Below are 21,513 nucleotides of genomic sequence, written 5' to 3'. Positions count from 1 at the left end.
CAATTTTCACACAAATGTTTTTAATATCAATATATTTTTTTCAGTAAAATTTATATATCTGAGATTTATACATATAGTTATATGCAGATGTATTAATTATGATTACTATATAACATATTCCACAGGATGAATAACATAATTTATAAAAAAACACACAAATTTCAAGAAAGTTTATAACTTTTTTGAAATTACACAGAAAGCTGTGTTAAGGATCCTTTTACCTGATCCTTCACACTCATGGGTGAATTTTCAAGAGTTAGTATTTGGAGGTGAAATTATTGTTCATAGAATGAACTATGTTTACATTATTTTTTGTAGCTGGACCATGCTCACACTCCTGGAATGGATCCTACATGGTTTCGGCCTTAAAAAAAAACAATACCTTTCCAGGAAATCAAATCACATCCGTGACTCCAGACCTAGTTCTGTCGTAGGGATCGGTCAATTCTCCTTCGGGCTGTTTTTGGGTAGAGGAATTTATCCTCCCGGTACTTTGCACGTTCATCTCTAGTTAGCAAACCTAAGACAGAATACCTCCACTGGTCACTATGGAGAGCAGGTTCCCGTCGTCGTATATGTTGACAGAGTAGTTCAGCATCTCGGCAGCACCGAAGGAGCCATACTCCTGAGCCTCTTTGTAGTTTCTCAGAACAGTCGATTTACTCAGATCCCCATCTTCACTCGAATCAATGCAGGCTCTGCAAAAGGAGAATTAAGAGCAGGTAATGCAATTTATCTTCTTTTTCTACCTTTCTAAAAATCACACAATACTGTTTCTCGAGGATCTTCTTACCACACTATCTCTGTTTACCAGCACAAATGTGGCAGCTTCCTCTGTCACAGAGGCCTCAGTAAAGACTGGGTAAAGTGATTTAAGCAACCAGCCCTTAAATGAAGTCACGCACAAGGGTCTCTAGGAACCGTCCTTCACAGACCCCCAGGAAGAAAACCACCCACCTGCTTAAGGAATCAGACCAACTTAGCGTCTAGGTCTCTGGTGGTAAATCTTTATGCCATTTTCCTCCTCTGCCCTTAAAACATTTATAGTAGATACTCTTGCCAGACCCTCCTGCACTTACTTTACAAACTGCCCAGCTTCAATCAGGAAGATTTCTATGATCAACCTGCTGTTGTATATTTAATGACTGCTGTCTGGTTAAGGGGGTAAGATTCTCTAAGAGAGGTAAGAGTCAGCTTTCTTGCCTAAAATACTAAGAAGTTTAAGAGGCTTTATCCAAAACTACTCAAAAGCCAACCCGGCTCTCAAGGAGCTTTGCTTAGAGATATTAATGTCGTGTAAACCAAATCTCTGGGTAGTTTGAGGGCTTAATGTTCTTCAGAGCAGGCAAGACCATGTTTAAATGAAGATGTATAAAATCCACATGGCTTACCTCCAGGTCTCACCATCAAACCACACCAAGCAGTCGTACACAGGGCCAGGATCACTGTACTTTTTCTCAAAAGAGTTTAGCAATTCCACTTGACTGTGAAGCTCCTCCTTGATTAATTTATTTGCCTAATCAATTAGAACATGTGCTAATGTTAGCATTTTGTGCTCTTGGCAAGTGACAGTAACAGACAACCAAAGACAATGTGACCCAGTAGTAAAGTCATTTTACCCTGGAAAAATGGAAGAAGATTTTCCTTTTATATCTGTACAATTTGAAATTCAATTTAGTGGCAGATATCAATTAAAATATTAAATAAAAAAAATCCTTCCCTCACTATCACAGTCAGCCCCTCACTACAGCTGCTTTGGGGAAGACACGGTGCTACATGGCAGGGACCTCACTTGGCCAAGGGCATTAGTCACATGCCTGCACCTGCATGATTCAGTTCCAAAAGCAACACCAAAACTGCTACACGTCAGTTCATCTACCTTTAGATTTTTGTAGCCAGGAACATTTCCACTTCAAATCTGTTTCTTAAGAACCCAAATAAATAATAGGAATTATGAATAGTCTCGCCTCTGTTGAATTTGCTGAGTTAAATACATACTGTATTTTTGACCAAGTACATATAAACTGCTATTCAACCATTCTGAGCTATAAAAATGGAAAATTTGTATGCTTCAATCTAAGCACTTTTAAAAAAGTACTGTATGAGATGGTCCTACATTCGCCTGACTAGTCCAGGTGAATAAAAACTTAGATTTCACATGTTCCCAAAATCTTAAGTTATGCTTCATTTTTTCCTTATTCAATATATTCAATGTTTACTCCTCCTCAAGGAAAAAGACAATTATATAAACATTTTTGGCATACAAAATAAAATGGCTAATTAAATTCAGATCCCTCTTCTATAGTTAGTGCTCTATATGTAGTACCTGAAATACTACATTTCACGTCTCCAACAGGAGGTTGAAGAACCAAAAGTGATCTAACCAAAAATTATACAGCTGTTAAAAATGAACACAGATAAAGTAAATTAAAGTGTGCGTGTGCAGATCTATATAGGCTGGTGGGCATTGACCCGACCTGCATGTTAATGAAAACTCTTGACAAGTTTTTAAAATATCTGCCTCCTCTGTAAGGTTCTGATTTATTTCCTCTCTAGGACACAAACATGGAATTTTTAAAGCTCCTCATGTGATCCTAGCAGGGAGCCAGGGTTCAGAACCGCCAATACAATCCCATTTCTGATTAAGAAATGCACGCCCTAGAAGGCTAAGTAGACGTTTCCTCCAAAAAGACACACATGTGGCCAACAGGCACAGGAAAAGATGTTCAATGTCACTTATTATTAGAGAAATGCAAATCAAAACTACCATGAAGCCATCACTTCATGTTGGTCAGAATGGCCATCCTCAAAAAGTCTACAAATAATAAATGCTGGAGAGGGTATGGAGAAAGGGAACCCACCTACCACTGTTGGTGGGAAAGGTAAATGGTACAGCCACTACGCTTCAGAAACAGTCTGGGGATTCCTCAGAAAACTAAAAATAGAGTTACCACATGCTCCAGCAATCCCACTCCAGGGCATATACTTGGAAAAGAGAAAAGCTCCAATTCGAAAGATAACATGCACCCCAGTATACACAGCAGCACTGTTTACAACAGCCAAACAGGAAGCAACCTACATGTCCATCGACAGGTGGCTGGATAAACAAAACGTGGCACGTATATAAATACACACACACACAATGGAGGACTGCTCAGCCATAAAAAGAACAAAACAATGTCATCTGCAGCAACACGGATGGATATAATCATACTACATGAACTAAATCAGAAGCAGAAAGACAAATACCATGACATCACTTATATGTGGAATCTAAAAAGGAATGACAGAAATGAACTTCCTGACTGACAGAAAAGACCCACAGACACAAAACACATTATGGTTACCAGGGGGGGAGGGAGGGGAAGGGGTAAGTTAGGAATGTGAGCGAAACAGATACACACTACTACATATTAAATAGATAAACAAAGACCTACTGTATAGCACAGGGAATTATATTCAATATCTTGTAATAATCTATAATGGAAAAGAATCTGAAAAAGAATATATATATATGTATGTATAACTGAATCACTTTGCTGTACACCTAAAACACTGTATATCAACTATACTTTGATTAAAAAATTCATTTAAAAAGTGGCATGCATTAACAGAAAAATTCAGAAGGACGAACATCAAGTTGCTGCTAGCATCCCTGGGTGGTGACCTTCCAGAGACTTTCACCTGCTAACCGTTACATACCTCTGGTGCTCCAGTTTCTGCAATAGCACTTACAGCTTTCATAATAAACTGAGATGCTATTTTCATCTCATAGACTGATTTACAAAACATGCAACACAAGAATGTAGAAGAATGGGAACTCTCGTACACTTCCTATGCAACTGGTACGGTCACTTTATAACCCACCAGAAGACCGGCCCAAGAACTTCCAAAACAGGATTTTTTCACCCTGGCCCACAACTGGAAACAAAGCAAGGATCAATCTGCAGAACGGACACATACATTGTGGTCCAGCCCTCACAGAGTAACGAGAGTGAACTACTCCAACACCCCGCACTGGAGGATCGTACGGAAAACATCGGATGAAAGCGGTGATGCGTAAAAGGACAGACACCGTATGATTCCATTTTACAAAATCCAATACGGGTGAGGTCACTTGACGGTGTCAGCCATCAAGGACAGTGGCTGCTCCCGGGTGAGGCGGCGGTGAGCAGCCAGAGGCACGAGCAGCGCCGGCGTGCTGGCGCTCGGGGTGCTCCCTCTGTGACGGTTCATGACACCACATCTAGGTGTGCGCACTTTTCCGTGCAGGCACTCTATGTTCATTAAAAACTTCTAAACATTCAACCGATATATAAATTGATTTCAGGACAAATGAGGAAAGGAAAATAAGTAAAATTAGACAAGTTAAAACATGGGGGAGAAAACAAACTTGGGGGAAAAGTCTGTGCATTCTCTAAGAACTGTTAATTCTCCAAGAACACGCTAATGTTTAAATAAAAGCGACTAGCACCAACTTGAGAAGGACAGTTGTTGGCAACGTCAAACTCTTCCTGCTTCCGACAGGCCTCCGCGAGGGCTGCTCTGTGGACAGGGTCCCAGATTTTTTCCTTCCGTTCTTTCTGCAAAGACAGAGAAATGGCCTTCCAATGAGGTGGACTAATATGCAGGTAAACTGAGATAGGAACTTAAGAGTTGCTATTAGCTGTGATGCTATACAATGCTCATACAGAGGTTAAAAAAAATCATTTATAATCAAGTTGATAAAGCAATGAACGGATCAGTTATAAAAAGCTTGATTACTTAATTCACCATGCCTAGACTCTAAAAGCCCAAGTTTACCAAGGCACAACCAGATGTTATTTTTATACATCATAGGCCCCCATTTAAATCCTTCTCCAAGAATAGATAATATCATGTCAAGTAACAGCCTGAAATACCATCATCTGAGGAAAAAGAAATGCCTTCAGCCAAGAGCAAGCAGAAGACAGGGTAAGCCCACAGCTACACTCTGGTGGACTTCCTGTCTCCCACCTCCCTGGCCTGTTCTTTTTTCCCACCCTCGTTGACTTGATGGTTCTTTGCTGCTGAAACTGGTCTTCCCGCCATCCCGAGTGTCTTGAACCACAGTGCCTCCCAGTGGAAGTCAGCTAGTTAAAGAAAGCCTCTCCAGTAAAAGAATCAACTCCACTGGACTAAAAAAGGGGATCTGCTTGAACCTAATCCATACCTGAACGTGGCTGATTAAATTTAATGTAATGCATAAAAATACTGTGCATTTCAGCCTGAAATATTAAAACAAAATAGTATCTAATAGAAGTTGAGTTACATGACATTTGTTTTCTGATTTTTTTTTTTTTTTCAGAATGACTGGAATCTGCCAAGTAAATATTTATATGTAAAATACTGAGTAACTTCTTACTGGCTCACTGACCCCTGGAGAAGCAAATCACACCCCTAGACTACATGGCCCATGGGTCTCACCCTGAAGGCCCAACTTGCAAGGATCACATCTTGTTTTACTACTTTAAAATCTTACATAAAATTAAAACTTCACTTCCTTAGTCATACTAACCACATTTCAAGTTCTCAATAGCTATTTGTGGCTCGTGGCTCCTATAATGGATGGATAATGAACATTTCAAACGCTCCCGTAACTACCGAAAGGTCGACTGTGCTGTCATAAAGCAGGCTCCATCTCACTGGTTTTACAATTCTTAGCTCTCCAAAGACAGACTATGTTTCCCGTCCTTCAGCTGCATTAGGTCTGAGTTACTTCCTTCCCTAGTTCTGAATCATCACTAACTGGGATCAAGAAAGCAAGGTAAAGACTAGGAAAATGGGAAAAATTACCAGAGAAATGACAGGAACAGGAATAAATAAGGCAGTCTAGGCTTTAAATTGATTGTCCAATGAAAGCATATCCCTCTTCCCAGAAAAACACAAATACACAAAATGTGAATAAAATTTCAAGGTTTTCAGATTCCCTAAACTTATCCATGTATCTCAGATTAGGAAACACAAATGGGTAACATTTCACCGGATACCATCTTTCTTGAAGCAGATATCATTTGAAAGTCTCCAGATCCCCTTAATAATCATCAGGTTAGTGAGAGCTAAGGAAGTCTCTTTCTTCAGTCTGAATAGAATCTGAAGAAGTCATCGATACTAGATTGTCCGTTACCTGAATTCTTTCCTTGAGAGCCTTTGGATAGAAATCGTAGCCATTTTTTATGCCAATGTGATATCTGCCTGAGGGATTTGTCCAGGTCACAGGAATCTATGGGAAAAAAGAACATTTCTCACTCACTCAATGCTTCCCAATTCCAATGGTACAGTCCTGGGGGAAAATCTGTCCTTGGGGCTCAACTTCGAGCAGGCCGCCTTAGAGCATATCTTTAATACTCTAAGTTGCCATTTAACATATCTCTGGCTCCTTTTGTCTCAACAGTGAGATAGCTTAACTAGAGTACTTTCATTTACACAATGCTTTACAGTTTACGCAGGGCTATCAACATCACATTAAACCGCTAAGACATTCAGTTCCCAAGCGCTCAGGACAGCTCACTCCCCCATCACCCAACTGCCCATCAACCAGGGGAGGGAAGCAACTTACAGAACCTCTCCGCCCTCGGATGTCCCGCTAAGAAAAAGAACTTCACTCTCTTCCAAGATACTATAGGGATGGGCCCAGAGCCTATAAAAAGAGCTCTTTGTGTTCTTAAGAAAAAAGCTCTATAAAATCATGATAATTACATACAACATCTTATAATAGTCTTTCCTGCTCTCTCAAAGTATTTAAAAATAACACTTCAAGCTTTTAATTTACATAAAATACAAAGAGCATGCCCAGTTTACAAATGGAGAAAGCAAACAGGCAAAGAGAAATTAAACTTCTGGCCCAAACAGGAGGGTTGAAAAGAAAGCTGGAATCTAGTTCTATCAAGAGACAAAAACCTGGTGTAAAGGATACAGAATTTAAAGCCAGACAAACCTGGCTACGGCCCAGACTCTGCTCCTCACCAGGCGGGAGCCACGGGCTTCCACTTCCTCATGTGCAAAAGGAAGAAAATCATCTTTACTTCACAAGTCCCATGAATAAGAATTTGTGTGAACATCAACCAACTTTAACTGTCAAATAAGACCATGGGGACCCTTCACATTCTATCATCTCAGGACCCATGATCACTAAAAACAGCTTTTAAAGTGTACAGGTTACGAAGCTGAACTAACGACCACCAGAAGCTGTGGACTGACTCACAGTCCTCACTTGTGCAGGATCTCTACTCGACTCGGATCCTCAAGTCCCTCTTCATCAGACTATTCCCCAGGCAGGAAGCCTGTGGAGGAAATTTTCTCACAACTCAAGAGAGGAAGACAATTGTGCACAGAACTTCCAAGATCTACTGACCTTCAAAAGCCTGCACATACTGTAAAGCAATTATCCTTCAATTTAAAAAAAATTTTTTTAAAAAGTCTGCACATCAGTCATCATTTCTGAACCAACGACATCTAGAGTTTGTGAAATTTTAAATATGCTGGCATACAAATTAGCGCTTTTCATTCAAAACTGACCAGCCTTCTTTAGATAATAGAGATTCTTATTCTCGCAACACCCATGACACACAATAATAACGTGTTGCAACAATAAAAGAGCGAGCAGCCACAAGCCTGTTTAATCACAGGTGTCCCACCACCCAGGTGGCTTTGTTCCCATATGCTACTGACATCTCCTTTGTGCAGAGATTACGAAAAGCTGTGAAATGCCAACGGATTAAATGAAATAACCGATCAAAGTAACTGCAAAATAATCAGGTGTTGAGACAATCACAATTACTTAAACTATGTATGTAATACAATAAAAATAATGAGTAGACATAATTTGTGTTGAAGTAAAGCAAGACTAAATTCTGCAGGGACCACGAACCAGGTATTTCTCAAACTGCTACCACGCATTTTCTTCACAGTACATGTGGACTAGTTAGTTACAAAAATGTAACTACAACAAAAAAATAAGAAAATAAAAATTATGCATAATCACAGTTCTACTAGTTAACCTTCACCATGTTAAAGCTAGCTCTGTTGCTTGTTGTTCAGTTGCTCAGTTGAGTCCTACTCTTTGTGACCCCATCAACTGCAGCACGCCAGGCCTCCCTGTCCATCACCATCTCCTGGTGCTTGCTCAGACTCATGTCCATTGAGTCAGCGATGCCATCCAACCACCTCGTCTTCTGTCATCCCCTTTCCTCCTGCCCTCAATCTTTCCCAGCATCAGGGTCTTTTCAAATGAGTGGGCTCTTCATATTAGGTGGCCAAAGTATTGGAGCTTCAGTTTCAGCATCAATCCTTCCAGTGAATATTCAGGGTTGATTTCCTTTAGGATTGACTGGTTTGATTTCCTTGCAAACCAAGGGACTCTCAAGAATCTTCTCCAACACCACAGTCCAAAAGCATCAGTTCTTCTGTACTCAGCTACCTTTACTCTGAGGCCATCGGAGAATATGTTATTTTACATATTTGAGTATTCCATACAAATGAAGTTATTTTGGGTCTCTCTTAAAAATCAAAGCATTTCATTTATTTTTTACCATGTTAAGCTGCTCTCTTTAAAAGTTTTAATTACATAGTAACTAACAATGTGATAAGAGTGATTCTCAAACAAGAAACAGAATTTCTTTAATTACTAATTACACCTCATTTTACTGACTCTTTTAAAGAAAGGCTGTTTAATGAACTAAAGGTTTTCTCAATGAGACAATTGTCACCGTGAGTTGTTGACATTCCATGCAAGAAAATTATGTTGAGTTTTTTGCCTCAAAATGGTACTTAAGACTTGTCAGCCTCACGGTCGGGGTGGACACAGGGACCCTCTCCCTTCAGCTGTCACTGCACCTAAATTCGATGTGAAGTGTGGCTGAGGCATTCACGGTCTCTGAACTAGCCTAAACTAGGCTAAAAAGTGATGATTTGAAAAATGACTTCAAGTTAAATGAGGCAGAACTTTAAAAGGCACTGTGCTTCCTTCCAAATGCTGCTAAAAGTAGAATAAGGAAAAGGAAAAAACCAAAAATCCTAACGACAAAGAATGGGAAATGAGGCTTTAGAAGCCAAAAGTCACGTTTTGAAGGCTGCAAAGTAAAAGCCGGCACTGAAAATTGGTGGGCAAACCATGGACTTTTAACACATGCGGTGGGACGAGTGGGTGTTCAAATGGAAAAAAAGAATATAGGGACTCCTATTTTAAACAAAGTGTTAAATCAATTCCAGGTGAATTCTAGAACAAACAAGAAAAGAAAAATGATGGATGCCTTTAGAAAATAAAAATGGGAGAATATCCTGATTTCAGGTCAGGAAGGGTTTTTTTCTTTGCTATCAAATACAATTTAAAAAAAATGAAAGCAGGTGATCATATTTACTCAAGACCTTTACAGTTTCTTTTGCTTGTCCTTCATTTCTGCTGCCCCATGTTTTCCTTTGAAAAGTCTTTTTTTTTTTAAACTATTTTTAAAAAGTGTATCTGCTGGCTATAAATACTCTTACTTTTACTTTATCTGGGAATGTCTTTATTTCACCCTCTTCCCCTGAACATATTTTCAGTGCATACAGAATCTGGGATCGACAGATCCTTTCTTTCTGCACTGGAAAAATGTCACGCCACACCCTAGGATTCTGATGAGAAGGCCGAAGTCAATCAATCCTTCCCATCTATATAGTGGGTCACTTTTTCCCGGCTATTTTTGGCAATCTGATTGGATGTTTCCGGGCATGAATCCCTTTCAGTTTATCCTATTTGGGGTTCACTCAGCTTCTGGAATTAGTAGGTTGGTATCTTTGCCAAACTTGGGAGAACCTCTCCCCCAATTTTTTTTTCCCGCAGCACACCCCTTTCCCATCTTTCTTAGGGTCTAATGATGCAAATATCTGACCATTCATTACTGACCCACAAGTTCCTCAAGCTAAGTTCGTTACTTCCCAGTGTTTCTCTTTGTTATTCGGAATGGTTATTTTCTATTGGTTGATTTTAAAGTTCGCTCAGACTCTTCTGTCATCTGCTTTCTGCTACTGCATCCTTCCAGTGATGTTGTCTTAAGATGTTGTCTTAAAAAGTTTCACCTATCATAAAAATATTTCAGTTCTAAAATATCCATCTGAGTGTTTTTTACAGCTTGTACATCTTCTGCCGAGTCTATTAGTTACTGCTGTGTTACGAATTACCACAAATGTTGTGATTTAAAAGAACACACATTTCCTGTCTTACACATTCTGTCAATCAGAAGCTGGTCTGGATCCTCCACTTGGGTTCAACTGAAGTGCTGGCCAGGGCCCTACTCTCATCTGTGGCTGGTCTGGTGGCAGGTTTGGGGGTGTTCGTTTCCCTGTGGTCTGTGAAGTTAAGGGCTGGTACTTCTCACTCATTGTCAGCTGGAGGAAGGATTTCGTAAGACACAAAAAGCCCTAACCAGAAAGGCAAAGGGCTGATTTCCAACTACAAAAGATTTGATGTCCTACGCATGAAGAGACATCGCCTGGAAGGTGAAAACGAGCACAGAGTGGGAAAAGACACTCGAAACATATGTGACCCAAGGACAGGTCACCCCACACACGAGGAAGAAAGTGACGGATGACTCAGGATTCAAAACCACCAGCAAAGGCACGCGGAGGGGCACTTCGCAAAAGAGAAGATCCAGACGCCTAAGTGACACATGAGAAGGGGCTCAATCTTAATAGTCGTCGGAGAAACACAAATTAAAACTACAAAGTGATACAGCTAAATTCTAAGCTATTCGCAAAAATTAAAAAGCCTGAAAACATCAACTGGTAGCAGCGCAGCTACTAAGAGGCCTCCACATTGCTAGTGGAGACGTATTTCAGTACACCCAGCTGGAAAACTGGTGAAGGTGTACCACCCAGGAAAGGTGTCTCTATGACTCAGCAATCCCACTCCCAGGCATGCATCCTAGAGCTCCCTGCGCATGGGTGCGCAGAGTATGTCTGCAAGAACGTTTTCTCAAGAACTGTGACAGTCCCAAAGCGGAAACAACTGTTCCCAGCACAACGGGACACTCCGTGGTACAACCATGTCCCAGAGACAGCAATGAAACCGAACACATCACTGCCCCATGCGAATCAGGGCTCAATCTCATGAATCTCATAAACACCCAGGAACAGAGGACACGAAATGACACGGAAGTGAGGCCATTCATATAAAGCCCACAAACAGGCAAAACTAACAATAGATCCCATGAATCCGCACAGAGGTGGTAAAGCCGTAAAGGAAAGCAAAGAACTGATTTCACAAAAGCCGAAATCCGTTGTGATCTGGAGAACACAGTGAAGTCCTGAGGCAAGGCTCTGCCTTATCTATAGCAGGCAAAGCGGTGTTCACTTAAACTACTCATTCAACTGTGCGTATGTGCCTTGTCACTTTTCTTTTTGCCTGTACAATTAATCATGAAAGGCGTCTTGCTTCTATTCACTTTTTTGCTCTTATCTGTTCCCCTAACTACTACTGGCCGTTAAGTAACCGACCACCAGTTACTCAAGACGGCTTAGCAATAATAGAATCCTTAGAGAATGAGAGGACGAGCATCCTCAAAGCACCTGACCAGCAGCTGATCTTATACTGGCGGAAGAATTAGACATCAACCATCGGCAGTTTATGTGCTATTTGGAAGAAGCAGAATTAGAATATAAGTTATTTAACCAGAGCACAGCTAAGTCAGAGAAACGTGAAGACTTTACTGTGTTGCTTTCCTGACGCACAGAAGCCGTAAACGTTTGAGGCTTGAAAGCATGACGTCTCGGGGTGATCTGTGACACAGCAACAGGTAACCAACATTACCCCACGGAACGTAAGGTAAAAACATAAGATGCCTTGAGGTGACAGCACAAAAAAATAAAGAGAAAAAATCAGTGAAAAGATAAAGGCTCCAACCTTGAGTACCCTTCCTGAAAGACCAACAATTTCACCGTCCTTTGGCTCCACCACCGTGGCCGTGTTCACGTCGCCACTTCCCGTTGTGTCGATGATATCGATGATTTTCGGTTTCCCATCAGTTGTAACCTGAAGATTAAGAGACCATTAAAATATGAATTATGGAATCCAGTTTTTATTCTGAAAGCAATGCCAACCCCCAAATGTGTGTGTGTGTACACGTCCCAATACATAAAATATCCTATAAAACCTGCATTCATTTAAAAAAGGGAACTGAATGGTTTTAAGCCAAAAGCTTGACAAATACTCTCAAGAAAACATAGTCATATATTTAGGTAAATACTTCCTGTGCACTTACCATAGGCCATACTCCACTAGGTGTACAGTACAGAAAATTCTTGACCTCAAAGACTTTGTGTTATATGGACTCAATAAACCAAGAAATATACAACATGTCAGTCGGTAATCACTACAACCAAGAAAATCAAGCAGGGAAAGGAGACAGGTGGTATGGGGCATTCAGAGCTAACGAGGCTGCTCAAGAAAGGTCTCGTTGAGAACGCTAACATTTTTGAAGAGAGATCTGAAGAAGGTGAGTTTGGGGCTGGATGAGTACAAAGCTTGAAGGGAAAAACGCTTACTAACATTTCATTACTGGAGCCCACACTAGCACTCAAACTTCTTAAGTCAGGTTCAGACTCACCACTCACACTTGCCCCCTCCCCAGGCCTTGCCAGCCCAGGAAGCCAACACCCACTTGGGTGCCCAAGCCAGAAACGCAGGAAGGCCTTCTCAGCCTCTCTAGTTTAGTGCCCACAGCCAGCTTCCCGAGGTCCTTCATTCTACCTCTGAAGTGCGGTTCAGACCCACCTTCTCTGGATGATCACACGGGCATCCTGAGCTTCTCCACCACCGTCACCTCCTGCCTTCCGAACGGGATGCCACCCCCGGGAGGCCCTCCAGGATCAACAGGCGCACCCTCCCGACCCAGACCACTTGGCCTGCTTTCCACTTGTCGGCCATGGCCGCCACCTTCCTGCACCAGGGCCTTCTGCTAAGAACTGTCTGTCCCTTCAGTTGTTCACAGGGTCCTGGTCTCGTCTCAGGGACCCCGTTTTCTAGAGAACACTGCCCCTTCACAGAGACCTCCCTGCTGGCCTGGTCTAAGCGCTCGTCACCCTAAACCCAATCATTCCTCTTCACAGTACCGTGGGGCCTTTGCAGAACTCCACTCACTTCGTAATCACGGCTGGGACTCTTCCCCGATTCGCACTAGTGGAAGCGAGGCTGCACCGGGGGGAGGGCCGTGTCTGTCTTATTCCCCAAATTACTCCAAACCCGGCAGCGTCTGTCAGGTACATGAGGCTCCTGGCTTGTTGGACAGCCTGACACTCCTTACTCGGCGTTAAGATGGATTTTCCTCAGCTGCAGGGTGGCCTCCGACTGCTGCAGCCCACGGTAACACTGAACACCCCACTGCCCTTATGGGGGGGACCCTGCTGGGGCTCTTTCTGGGCTAGCTTCGCCAAGGGGATTTGTCACATTCAAGAGACACGTGTTGAGTGAGCAGTGGGAATCAGGTCCGGAGGCCTTAAAAAGATAGAAAACAGAAGACCCCTGCCCTCACAAGAGAAAGAAGAACAGACAGCCAGTGGGAATCTGCTGGATGAGGCAGGGAGCTCGAGGCAGGGAGCTCAAAGCCGGCGCTGTGTGCCCACGAGGGGTAGGAGGTGGGAGGGACGTGCGAGAGGGAGGGGACCCACGTGTGCCCGTGGCTGACTCATGCTCATGCGTGGCAGACACCAACACAACACTGGAAAGCAATTAACCTCCAATTAAAAACAAATTAATTAAAAAAGAGAGAAACAGGAATGTAAAAAAAAAAAATGCCTACAGGGTGCCAAGAGCCCAGTCCGCAGATTCCCCCTGCACCCGAGAATTCACCCTCTTTGAGCTGAGCTGAAGTGCAGGGTCCATTCCTGGAGTCTTTCCCGCCACACCGCCGCCACACACACACCCACCACTGCAGGGTCCTCAGAATCTGCAGTTACGGTGCACCGGAGAGGAGGAGCGGGGAGCTCGCTATACGGAGGAAACACACATGCTTTTTTCTTTACAAGGGAAAATTAGGGGGTGGCTGGTGGATCTCAGATCTCACTTCAATCATCGCCCAACCAGGGGCTGAGAGTTCTGTCGGGGGCTGCAGTGCTGTTATTTTTAGGTGACAAAATTCTTAAACTAGGTGATTATTTCTCGGGGGCTATCTATATTAGGAATAAGTATTCTAATACACTCAGAAGGCTCCAAATCATAATTAAAAGTCACGGCAGAAATCACATCCAACCCCGACAAGATTATGATAAGACTTAAATCAGACAGTGATTTTGAAGGGACTGGCTAAGTATCTTCAAACATGAAATGAAAATATAGGAATGAAGAATCTAACAAGATAAAAACAGAAACCACTAGGAGGAAGTGCAAACTCTCCTATAAACTCTCCTATAAAACTAGCTAGATCATGTGTTAAGACCATACACAAATAATCCATTTTAAAACGTTTTCCAAGTAAGTGTGTGATTTGAAAGCTGCATAATAGCACTAAGAATACAAACCATTTGCCTTCATTTTCTCATTCAAAAAAGCAAACAATATCAGTGCCTTGAGATCAAGAATCGTAAGAGATCGCTAACAAGTCCGACACGGATCCTTCTCATTAGAGACCTCATTCATCAGTGTGAGACCAAAGAAAGAGAGCCTGATGGGATTTCGTGCTTTATTCTGCATCTGCTACTGCGATCAGCTTTACTCAATAGGACCTCTCTCTTATCCATGAAAAATTCTCATATGTACCGTTTTCTATCTGTGTACTTCTCCCTTCATCATTAGGTGAAGGGACCTACTCCACTAGAGAGAAGATGCAAGAGGGAATTTAAGGGTAGGAAGGTTTTAGAAAGGCAAACCGGCTGAGAGTTCTGCAAGGAGCTCGAGGAGGAGGAGAGGAAACTACACTGCTAACCTGAGACCGCTGTCCCTCTACTGTGAGGACTGGATGGTCACGGGGGACTGAAGACACAGCCACTGTGACGAGACCAAAGGTGATAAGCCCTGGGAATGGAGTGGGAGACTGAGAGATGCTTCCTGGGCGATGCTGACTGAACAGAACAGAACTTGCCCAAAGGCTCTTCCCCAACATCAAGAACCTCAGCTACTTTTTATCTCCAGTGAAACACTTATTGTGGCAAAGTTGGCGAGGGTTTACAGAAGATCAGAATCAGAGTGGGAAGTTCGCCCATTTTTCTGCATAAACTGCAGTAAAGGAGCAAGCGCTCACTTGAAATTTCAGGGACAACGCTGAAAACACTCCTGTGAGCAAAGCATGGTTATGTTGCAAACAAACACTACGAAATGACTCTTGTTCTAAGAACACAGTGATAAAATGAGTAAGACAGGCTTTGCTTTCGGAAAGCTTACAATCCAGCTGGGAAGACAAATGAGACAAGAGAACAGTGACGTAGGACAATGAATAATAAAGATGAAGGACAGTGTCCAGGAAGGCACATAAGAACACACAACCCAGCTCGGAGGAAATCAGGAGAGGCAAACTTAAATCCGGCAGCACTGCTATTAGTAACCAAGCACACATCTGTGATAGTTTCTTCCCTGTGCTCTGTCTTGCTGTTGAGTCGCTAAGTGGTGTCTGATGACCCCATGGTAGCCCGCTGGCTTCTGTCCATGGATTTCTCCAGGCAAGAATATTGAAGTAAGTTGCCATTTCCTCCTCCAGGGGAGGACCCAGGGATCTAACTCGGATCTGCTGCATTGGCAGGTGGATTCTTCACCACTGAGTCACCAGGGAAGCCCCCTCTATTACATTTTAGTGAATACAAAATTAAAAAGACATTTACAGGACTACTTGTAACCTCTGTCCCCAAATTATATTTTTTCCCCCATGAGGAAATTACAGATATTATCACACATATACATTTTTCCCCCCATTCAACACAAGCACATTTCACAGAAAATGAATCTGGATAGGTGCTTTTGAGGAATTTTAACTTAACCAGGAAAAAGGTATGAAAAGCAAGAGACTAAAACGAAATGCTAAGTGCTACAGGAGGATATGAATAAACCGCTATGAGAACAAAGAGAGAAAAGGAACTGTGAGCAGGGACTGGGCCCTATCCCTCTTTGAAGTCCCAGGTCCTGACACAGCGGTTGGCATATACACAAAAATACACAATACGTGCGGTGGGAGATGGCTGAAATAAATCAGTAGATATCCCCAAAGGTAACAGGTGAGGGCCCAGCCAGGGGTTACGGGATTCAATAGGCCTTTACAGGTGCCTGTAGAAGGCCTGCGGGCAGATTAAACCCCACGTGTAGTGGCATGCGCTGGGGAAAGACCTGGAAGATCTGGGAAAGGGGTGGAGTGTTGGTGGTGGAAGCCCAGGATCAGGGACGTGGGACAGAAGTGCTGAGACGCGAACCAAGGTTACGCAAGGAGCCGCAATCAGGTGGCGATGGCCCAGTGCAAAGTTCAGGACTGGGGCTTTTCATGTAAAGACAACTGGGAGGCCCAAATGGGTCACTGTGATATTAAGCAAGGGTGTGATGGCGGGGTTTTTTCTTAGTTTTTAAGGAAGGGTACTCTGGCAATGTGGAGGATGACCAGTGGTGGCCGGGAGGCCCCTGAATTCCAGGTCCTGTCCAAGCTCCGCCGCTCCTCCGTGAACTCTGGTTGGCTCACTGATCAATCTCTGTTAACAGTTACAGTCTGCACGACTCCAGCATCTTTTAATGCAAAACCGTAGATGCCTGAATATCTGCTACAGAAAAGACTTAACCACTTATTTAATTATTACTCCTCTCATCCTGCCACCCTCTGCATTTAACAAGCCTACACGCTGTCACAAAAAAGAACTGAACCCGAGGCTATCTCCAAAGAACGGGACTCTCCACCATATTCCTCAGAGTTCTCCTTGCACCTCCAGTCCTCTGCTCAGACTTCACTGGCTTTTCAAATGTCCAGTTCAAGAGCCTCTTCCTATTTCACTGGCTCCTTCCACTTTATTTCTATCTACCTTCTTACCTTAATGATGCATACACAGATCTACAAAACACATTTGTTACAGGTAAGGAGGGTAAAAAAAAAAAACCTTAAAAATTCACTCATGTTTGCAAGTCACCTTATTGAATTCTTTTTGGATGGCCATGTTTAGGCCAATCTCTCAAAGCTGTTAGAAGGTAAGAGTTAAGTTTTCATTTCCCTTCAAATACACTGTCGTGCAAACATTTATTGTTACATGCACACACCTAAGGGCTCCCCATGTGGTGCTAGTGGTAAAGAACCTGCCTGCCAGAACAGGAGAGGTAAGAGATGAGGGTTCAATCCCTGGGTCAGGAAGATCTCCTGGAGGAGGGCATGGCAACTCACTCCAGTATTCTTGGCTGGAGAATCCCAGGGACGGAGGAGCCTGGCGGGCTATGGTCCATGGGGTCATAAAGAGTTGGACAAAACTGAAGCAACTGAGCACACACACATCGAACGCACATTTATCCCTCAGAGAGCTGGTGATTTAAGATCCAGCATAAACTCCCTCAAGGTTATTTAAGCCTTGCTTAAAAGCATGAGTTTCTTGAAGGCTTTTCTTGAGCTCTTTAAACAGTCACAGGTAACTAATCGTCTCAATTTTCAGAGCAGGGCGGTGGGATGAGAGTCACTGCCTATACTTTATAGAGGGAGGAACGGAATGATGGGATGAGCAGGTCTGGGAGATTCTACAAAAGCGTCTTTTCTCCAGACAGTACTCCTCCAAACTCTTCCGATCCCTTTATTATCCTGACACAAGAGCCAGTGAACCATGTCCTCCAGCCGTTCTCCTCCCACTTATCCCTATAAAAAGGAAACACACACACCACCCCGGAATGGAAACCATTACTACCCGGGAATAAAGTCTCGAGGAGGTGATGGCTGTCACTGCTGTGAGTCTCCTGAGTTATTAACACAACTGGACCACTCCAGCACAGGAGGAAAGGCGTCACCTGCTTCTCTTTTGAGGCTCCAGAGCGGCCCACAGGGCCAGGAGCTTTAAGGGGAGGAAGCAAGATACCCCCCCCCCCCCCCCCCCGGGGGGGATTCTCTACAGAGCCGACCTGTTTCCTCTTTCCCTTGAATTACACCCTAACTTGCCAAATGCTATCTCACTTATAAGAAAACACAATCAAGGATTTGAGAGGGCGGAGGCATGGGTGAGGAAGAGAATCCCTCAACTTCAGGGTTTTAAGACATACAGGTGAAGGGCTGACACAGGGGAAGAGATCAGCAACCAGCTACTTTAGACGTCCCAGAGATGGGACCTTGAGCAACGGTGAGGTTCTGCTGACTACTGGGTTTCCCTGCAAGTCTAAGGCTAAATTTACAAAAGCCAAACTTTGAAAACTTTAATCAGAAGGCTTTCAACGGAGATACGACGTTTTAAAAAAATTACCTTTTTCACAAGGGTACCTTGATTCAGCGATTCCAAAGGTGCCGAAGGCCAAACAAAATCGTCTTTTAAAAAATCACAAAGTACGTGGTCTTACATTTTGAGGTTGAAAAATTTAAAAAAAAAAAAAAAAAGCAAGCATAATTGAATGCACCCTGGAAGAGTTCGCAAAAAAAAAAAAAAAAAAAAAAAAACTCAATCGGCTTCTTCTTTACGTAAAAGCCTAATAAGCCCTGCGTTTCAGCTGACCCTAAACAAGTACACTGCAGAAGAGGGTTTAAAAATAGCACACAGAAAACTACCGGAGGAAACAATTCCGGAAGTTGACTTATCTTCTTGAAACCGGCGGCTTTCGTTGTTTCGAGATTAAAAAAAAAACAACAAACCATTCCACCCCAAATCAAATCACCCGAACGACAGTGAGAAAAAACAGGAGAAAAAAAAAAGCCACTTAAAGTTCTGATTTGCCCCTTCTCTGTAGCCTCCCCACCAGCACCACACCACCCTCCCGAGGATAATAAAATGGTAAATAACGGGCACTGGTCGCTCGGGTCCACGAGGCAGCCGCGGCGGCGGCGGAGGGCGCTGGGCTGGGTAGGAGGGAGCCCGCGGGCCCCGGGGCCTGGCGGCGCCCAGACTGGAAGGGACTTCCCGGGGGTGGGGGGGTCGACGATCGGCGCCCCGTCCGACCGCGCCGGGCCCCTCCGCTTTGTCTGGGCCGGCATCGGGGCCCAGCCCCGGCGCCCCGCGCCTCCCAGCTCAAGATTTCCTCCCGGCACCCGGCTCGCCCTCGGCCGCACAGCAGGGCTCCGAGGCCCGCGTCCCCTCGCCGCCCCCGACCCCTGCGCTGGGGCCCTTGGCGGCAGCCGCACCTGCATGCCCGGGGCCCCGGGGTCGACCCCCGTGTCCAGGACGGCGATGAGCACCCCTCGCCCGTCATACTCCGGGTAGCGGCACAGGAAGGCCGCGGCCCCGGTCTCCTTCTTCGGGAGGAGGCCGTGGAAGGGGAAGGGCTCCTCGGTCGCGGCGGTGGCCATGGACGTAGGCTGCAGGGTGGCGGGGAGGCAAACGGCCGGGCTGCGCGCGGACAAGCGGCGGCGCGAGGACAACCCGGGCGGCCACGGGCCTGGGCTAAGAGGGGAGGTGCGGTCGGGGTGGGCGGGGCCAGCGTCCGGCCAATAGCCGAGCCGCCAGGGAGGGCCGGCCAATCCCGCGCCGCTACGTCAGAGCCGACGGCGCCGCTCTCCGGAAGCCGAGCCCGAGAGGTACCCGGGGCCGCAGAGAAGGGGGCGGAGCCTGAGGCGTGGCCGGAGGGCTTAGGGGGCTGGAGGGCTTAGGGGGCTGGAGCCCCCGGGGGGCCTTAAACCAGAGAGAACTGCAGGGCGGGGATTTTGTTTTTGTTTTTTTTAAGGGGCGGGCCGGCTTCTTAAGCAGAGGGTCCGCGTATCCCCGCCCCACCGCGGGGGACAGAGAAGGAAGTGGGGGCTTGCCCTCTGGAGAAGCGGGAAGCCCCCTTCTGACAGTCGATGGTTTCTGAACGTGCAGGGGTGGATGAATGAAACTGCGGTCAGCTGCGGCGGAACCCTCCGGGTGGACCCCGAGCAAAGGGAGCCCACGCGAGCTCGCTTAAACTCCTTAGGCGTATCGGATATTGGCGAAAAGCCAGGAAACCAATTTTTTGATTTGGGAGAGTGGAAGTGATTTTTCTGGTTGGGAGCTCTTTGATTTAGTGGTATCGGGCTGGTGTTCCCATCTCGAAGGTGTGTCCCTTTGAAGGATGGTGGTGGTGGTGGTGGGCACGGGCCAGGGCTGCAGTCTGCAGTCAACAGGAAGCGGGTTGCTGGCCATTCCATCGGCCTCTGTAGCCAGTAACAAAGTAGCATCGCAAAGGGGCCCCTCCTATCCTCCTGCCTTACCCTGGGCTTCCGGGATTTCTGAAAAACATTTTTTTTTTTCTTTTTTCTGCCCCCCCCCCCGCCCCCCGCCCCGACTCTCTCTTTAAGTTGGTGTTCCTGGTTGATCCTCAGGGTTCTTCACTCAGCTGAAAGTGAAAGTCACTCAGTCTTATTTACTCTTTGTGAACCATGGACTGGATGTAGCCTGCCAGGCTCCTCTGGGCATGAAATTCTCCAGGCAAGAATATTGGAGTGGGCTGCCATTCCCTTCTCCAGGGGGTATCTTCCCCGACCCAGGCATCGAATCTGGGTCTCCTGCATTGAAGGCAATTTCTTTACCATCTGAGCCACCAGGGAAACCCTGATAGAGCCATAATTGGCAATTTCCAGATAAGGGGGGCTGCTGTCAATTGCTCCATGCTGGCCCAGTGGCCCTTTAATGATTTTTCTGTCTGTATTCATGCCAGGGTAATCTCAGTCTTTGTGAGGATGTGCCAAGGATGGATGTCTTTGGCAATCTGGTCAGCCTTAAGGTCAGCTTCTCAGAACAATTTTAAACTCATAAAATATAATATAGAGAATTACAAAAGAAATTATGTTGGAATAGCTATCAAAATATGAAAACCAACTTTGTTATACAGAAATAGTTTTATACATGTGTGTATGTAGTTATACATATGCTTCTTTGCATAAAAACAGGAGCTAGTGCCAAATCTAATAAGTGCCTGTAATTGCACAATAGTAATGAGCATAAATATTTTGAGACCTGTACTATGACAAGAAGCTGATTTTTTATGGGTGACACAGGAACAAACAGTAATGCTAATACCATTCTGGTTATTACCTACATCTACAATTGAAGGAAATACTTAACTAAAAGGTTAGTGGAAGTTAGGCTGTATTTATCTTTTTCTACTCAAGTTTTTGAACCCCTCAGATTCTATCATGGACTCCAGATTATGAATGCACGGTGTCAAGGGAAATCCCATGTACACCAGTTTGCACTTCACGGGATTGGGGGATTCTCCATGAAGTCTCAGAAATTACCGTAAAGGCTGTGCAGTTCCTTTGAATTGATTACTTGCCCGTTCATTCTACTCCGTAAGTCTTAGAGAAGCACATTCTCTTTAGTGAAGAGGAAACAGGATAGTTAAAAGTTTTCCTTCCTACTCCCAACTGTGTTTATGTTACCTCAAAAAGGACTTACAGTGATTGAGAAAGAAAAGAGAAGGACAAA

General features: G+C 44.5%; 1 protein-coding gene across 3 annotated transcripts in view; it reads right to left on the bottom strand.

Annotated features, from left to right (window-relative positions):
* Nucleotides 1-19,526, bottom strand: part of TPP2 (tripeptidyl peptidase 2) — a 58,612-nt gene extending 39,086 nt beyond the window's left edge. For 2 of the 3 annotated variants that reach the window (XM_005213952.3, XM_059892054.1), the window contains exons 1-6: nt 19,254-19,514; nt 11,897-12,025; nt 6,146-6,241; nt 4,479-4,583; nt 1,392-1,516; nt 535-698 (exon numbers count right to left, since the gene is read on the bottom strand). In XM_005213952.3, coding sequence (XP_005214009.1) covers nt 535-698; nt 1,392-1,516; nt 4,479-4,583; nt 6,146-6,241; nt 11,897-12,025; nt 19,254-19,418 — 784 coding nt within the window. In that variant the 5' untranslated portion in view covers nt 19,419-19,514. 3 annotated transcript variants of the gene reach the window in all.
* Nucleotides 19,527-21,513: the final 1,987 nt, after the last annotated feature.

Source organism: Bos taurus, chromosome 12 (genome assembly GCF_002263795.3).
Source record: "Bos taurus isolate L1 Dominette 01449 registration number 42190680 breed Hereford chromosome 12, ARS-UCD2.0, whole genome shotgun sequence".
NCBI lineage: Eukaryota > Metazoa > Chordata > Mammalia > Artiodactyla > Bovidae > Bos > Bos taurus.
This window is presented reverse-complemented; position numbering and strand designations above follow the sequence as displayed.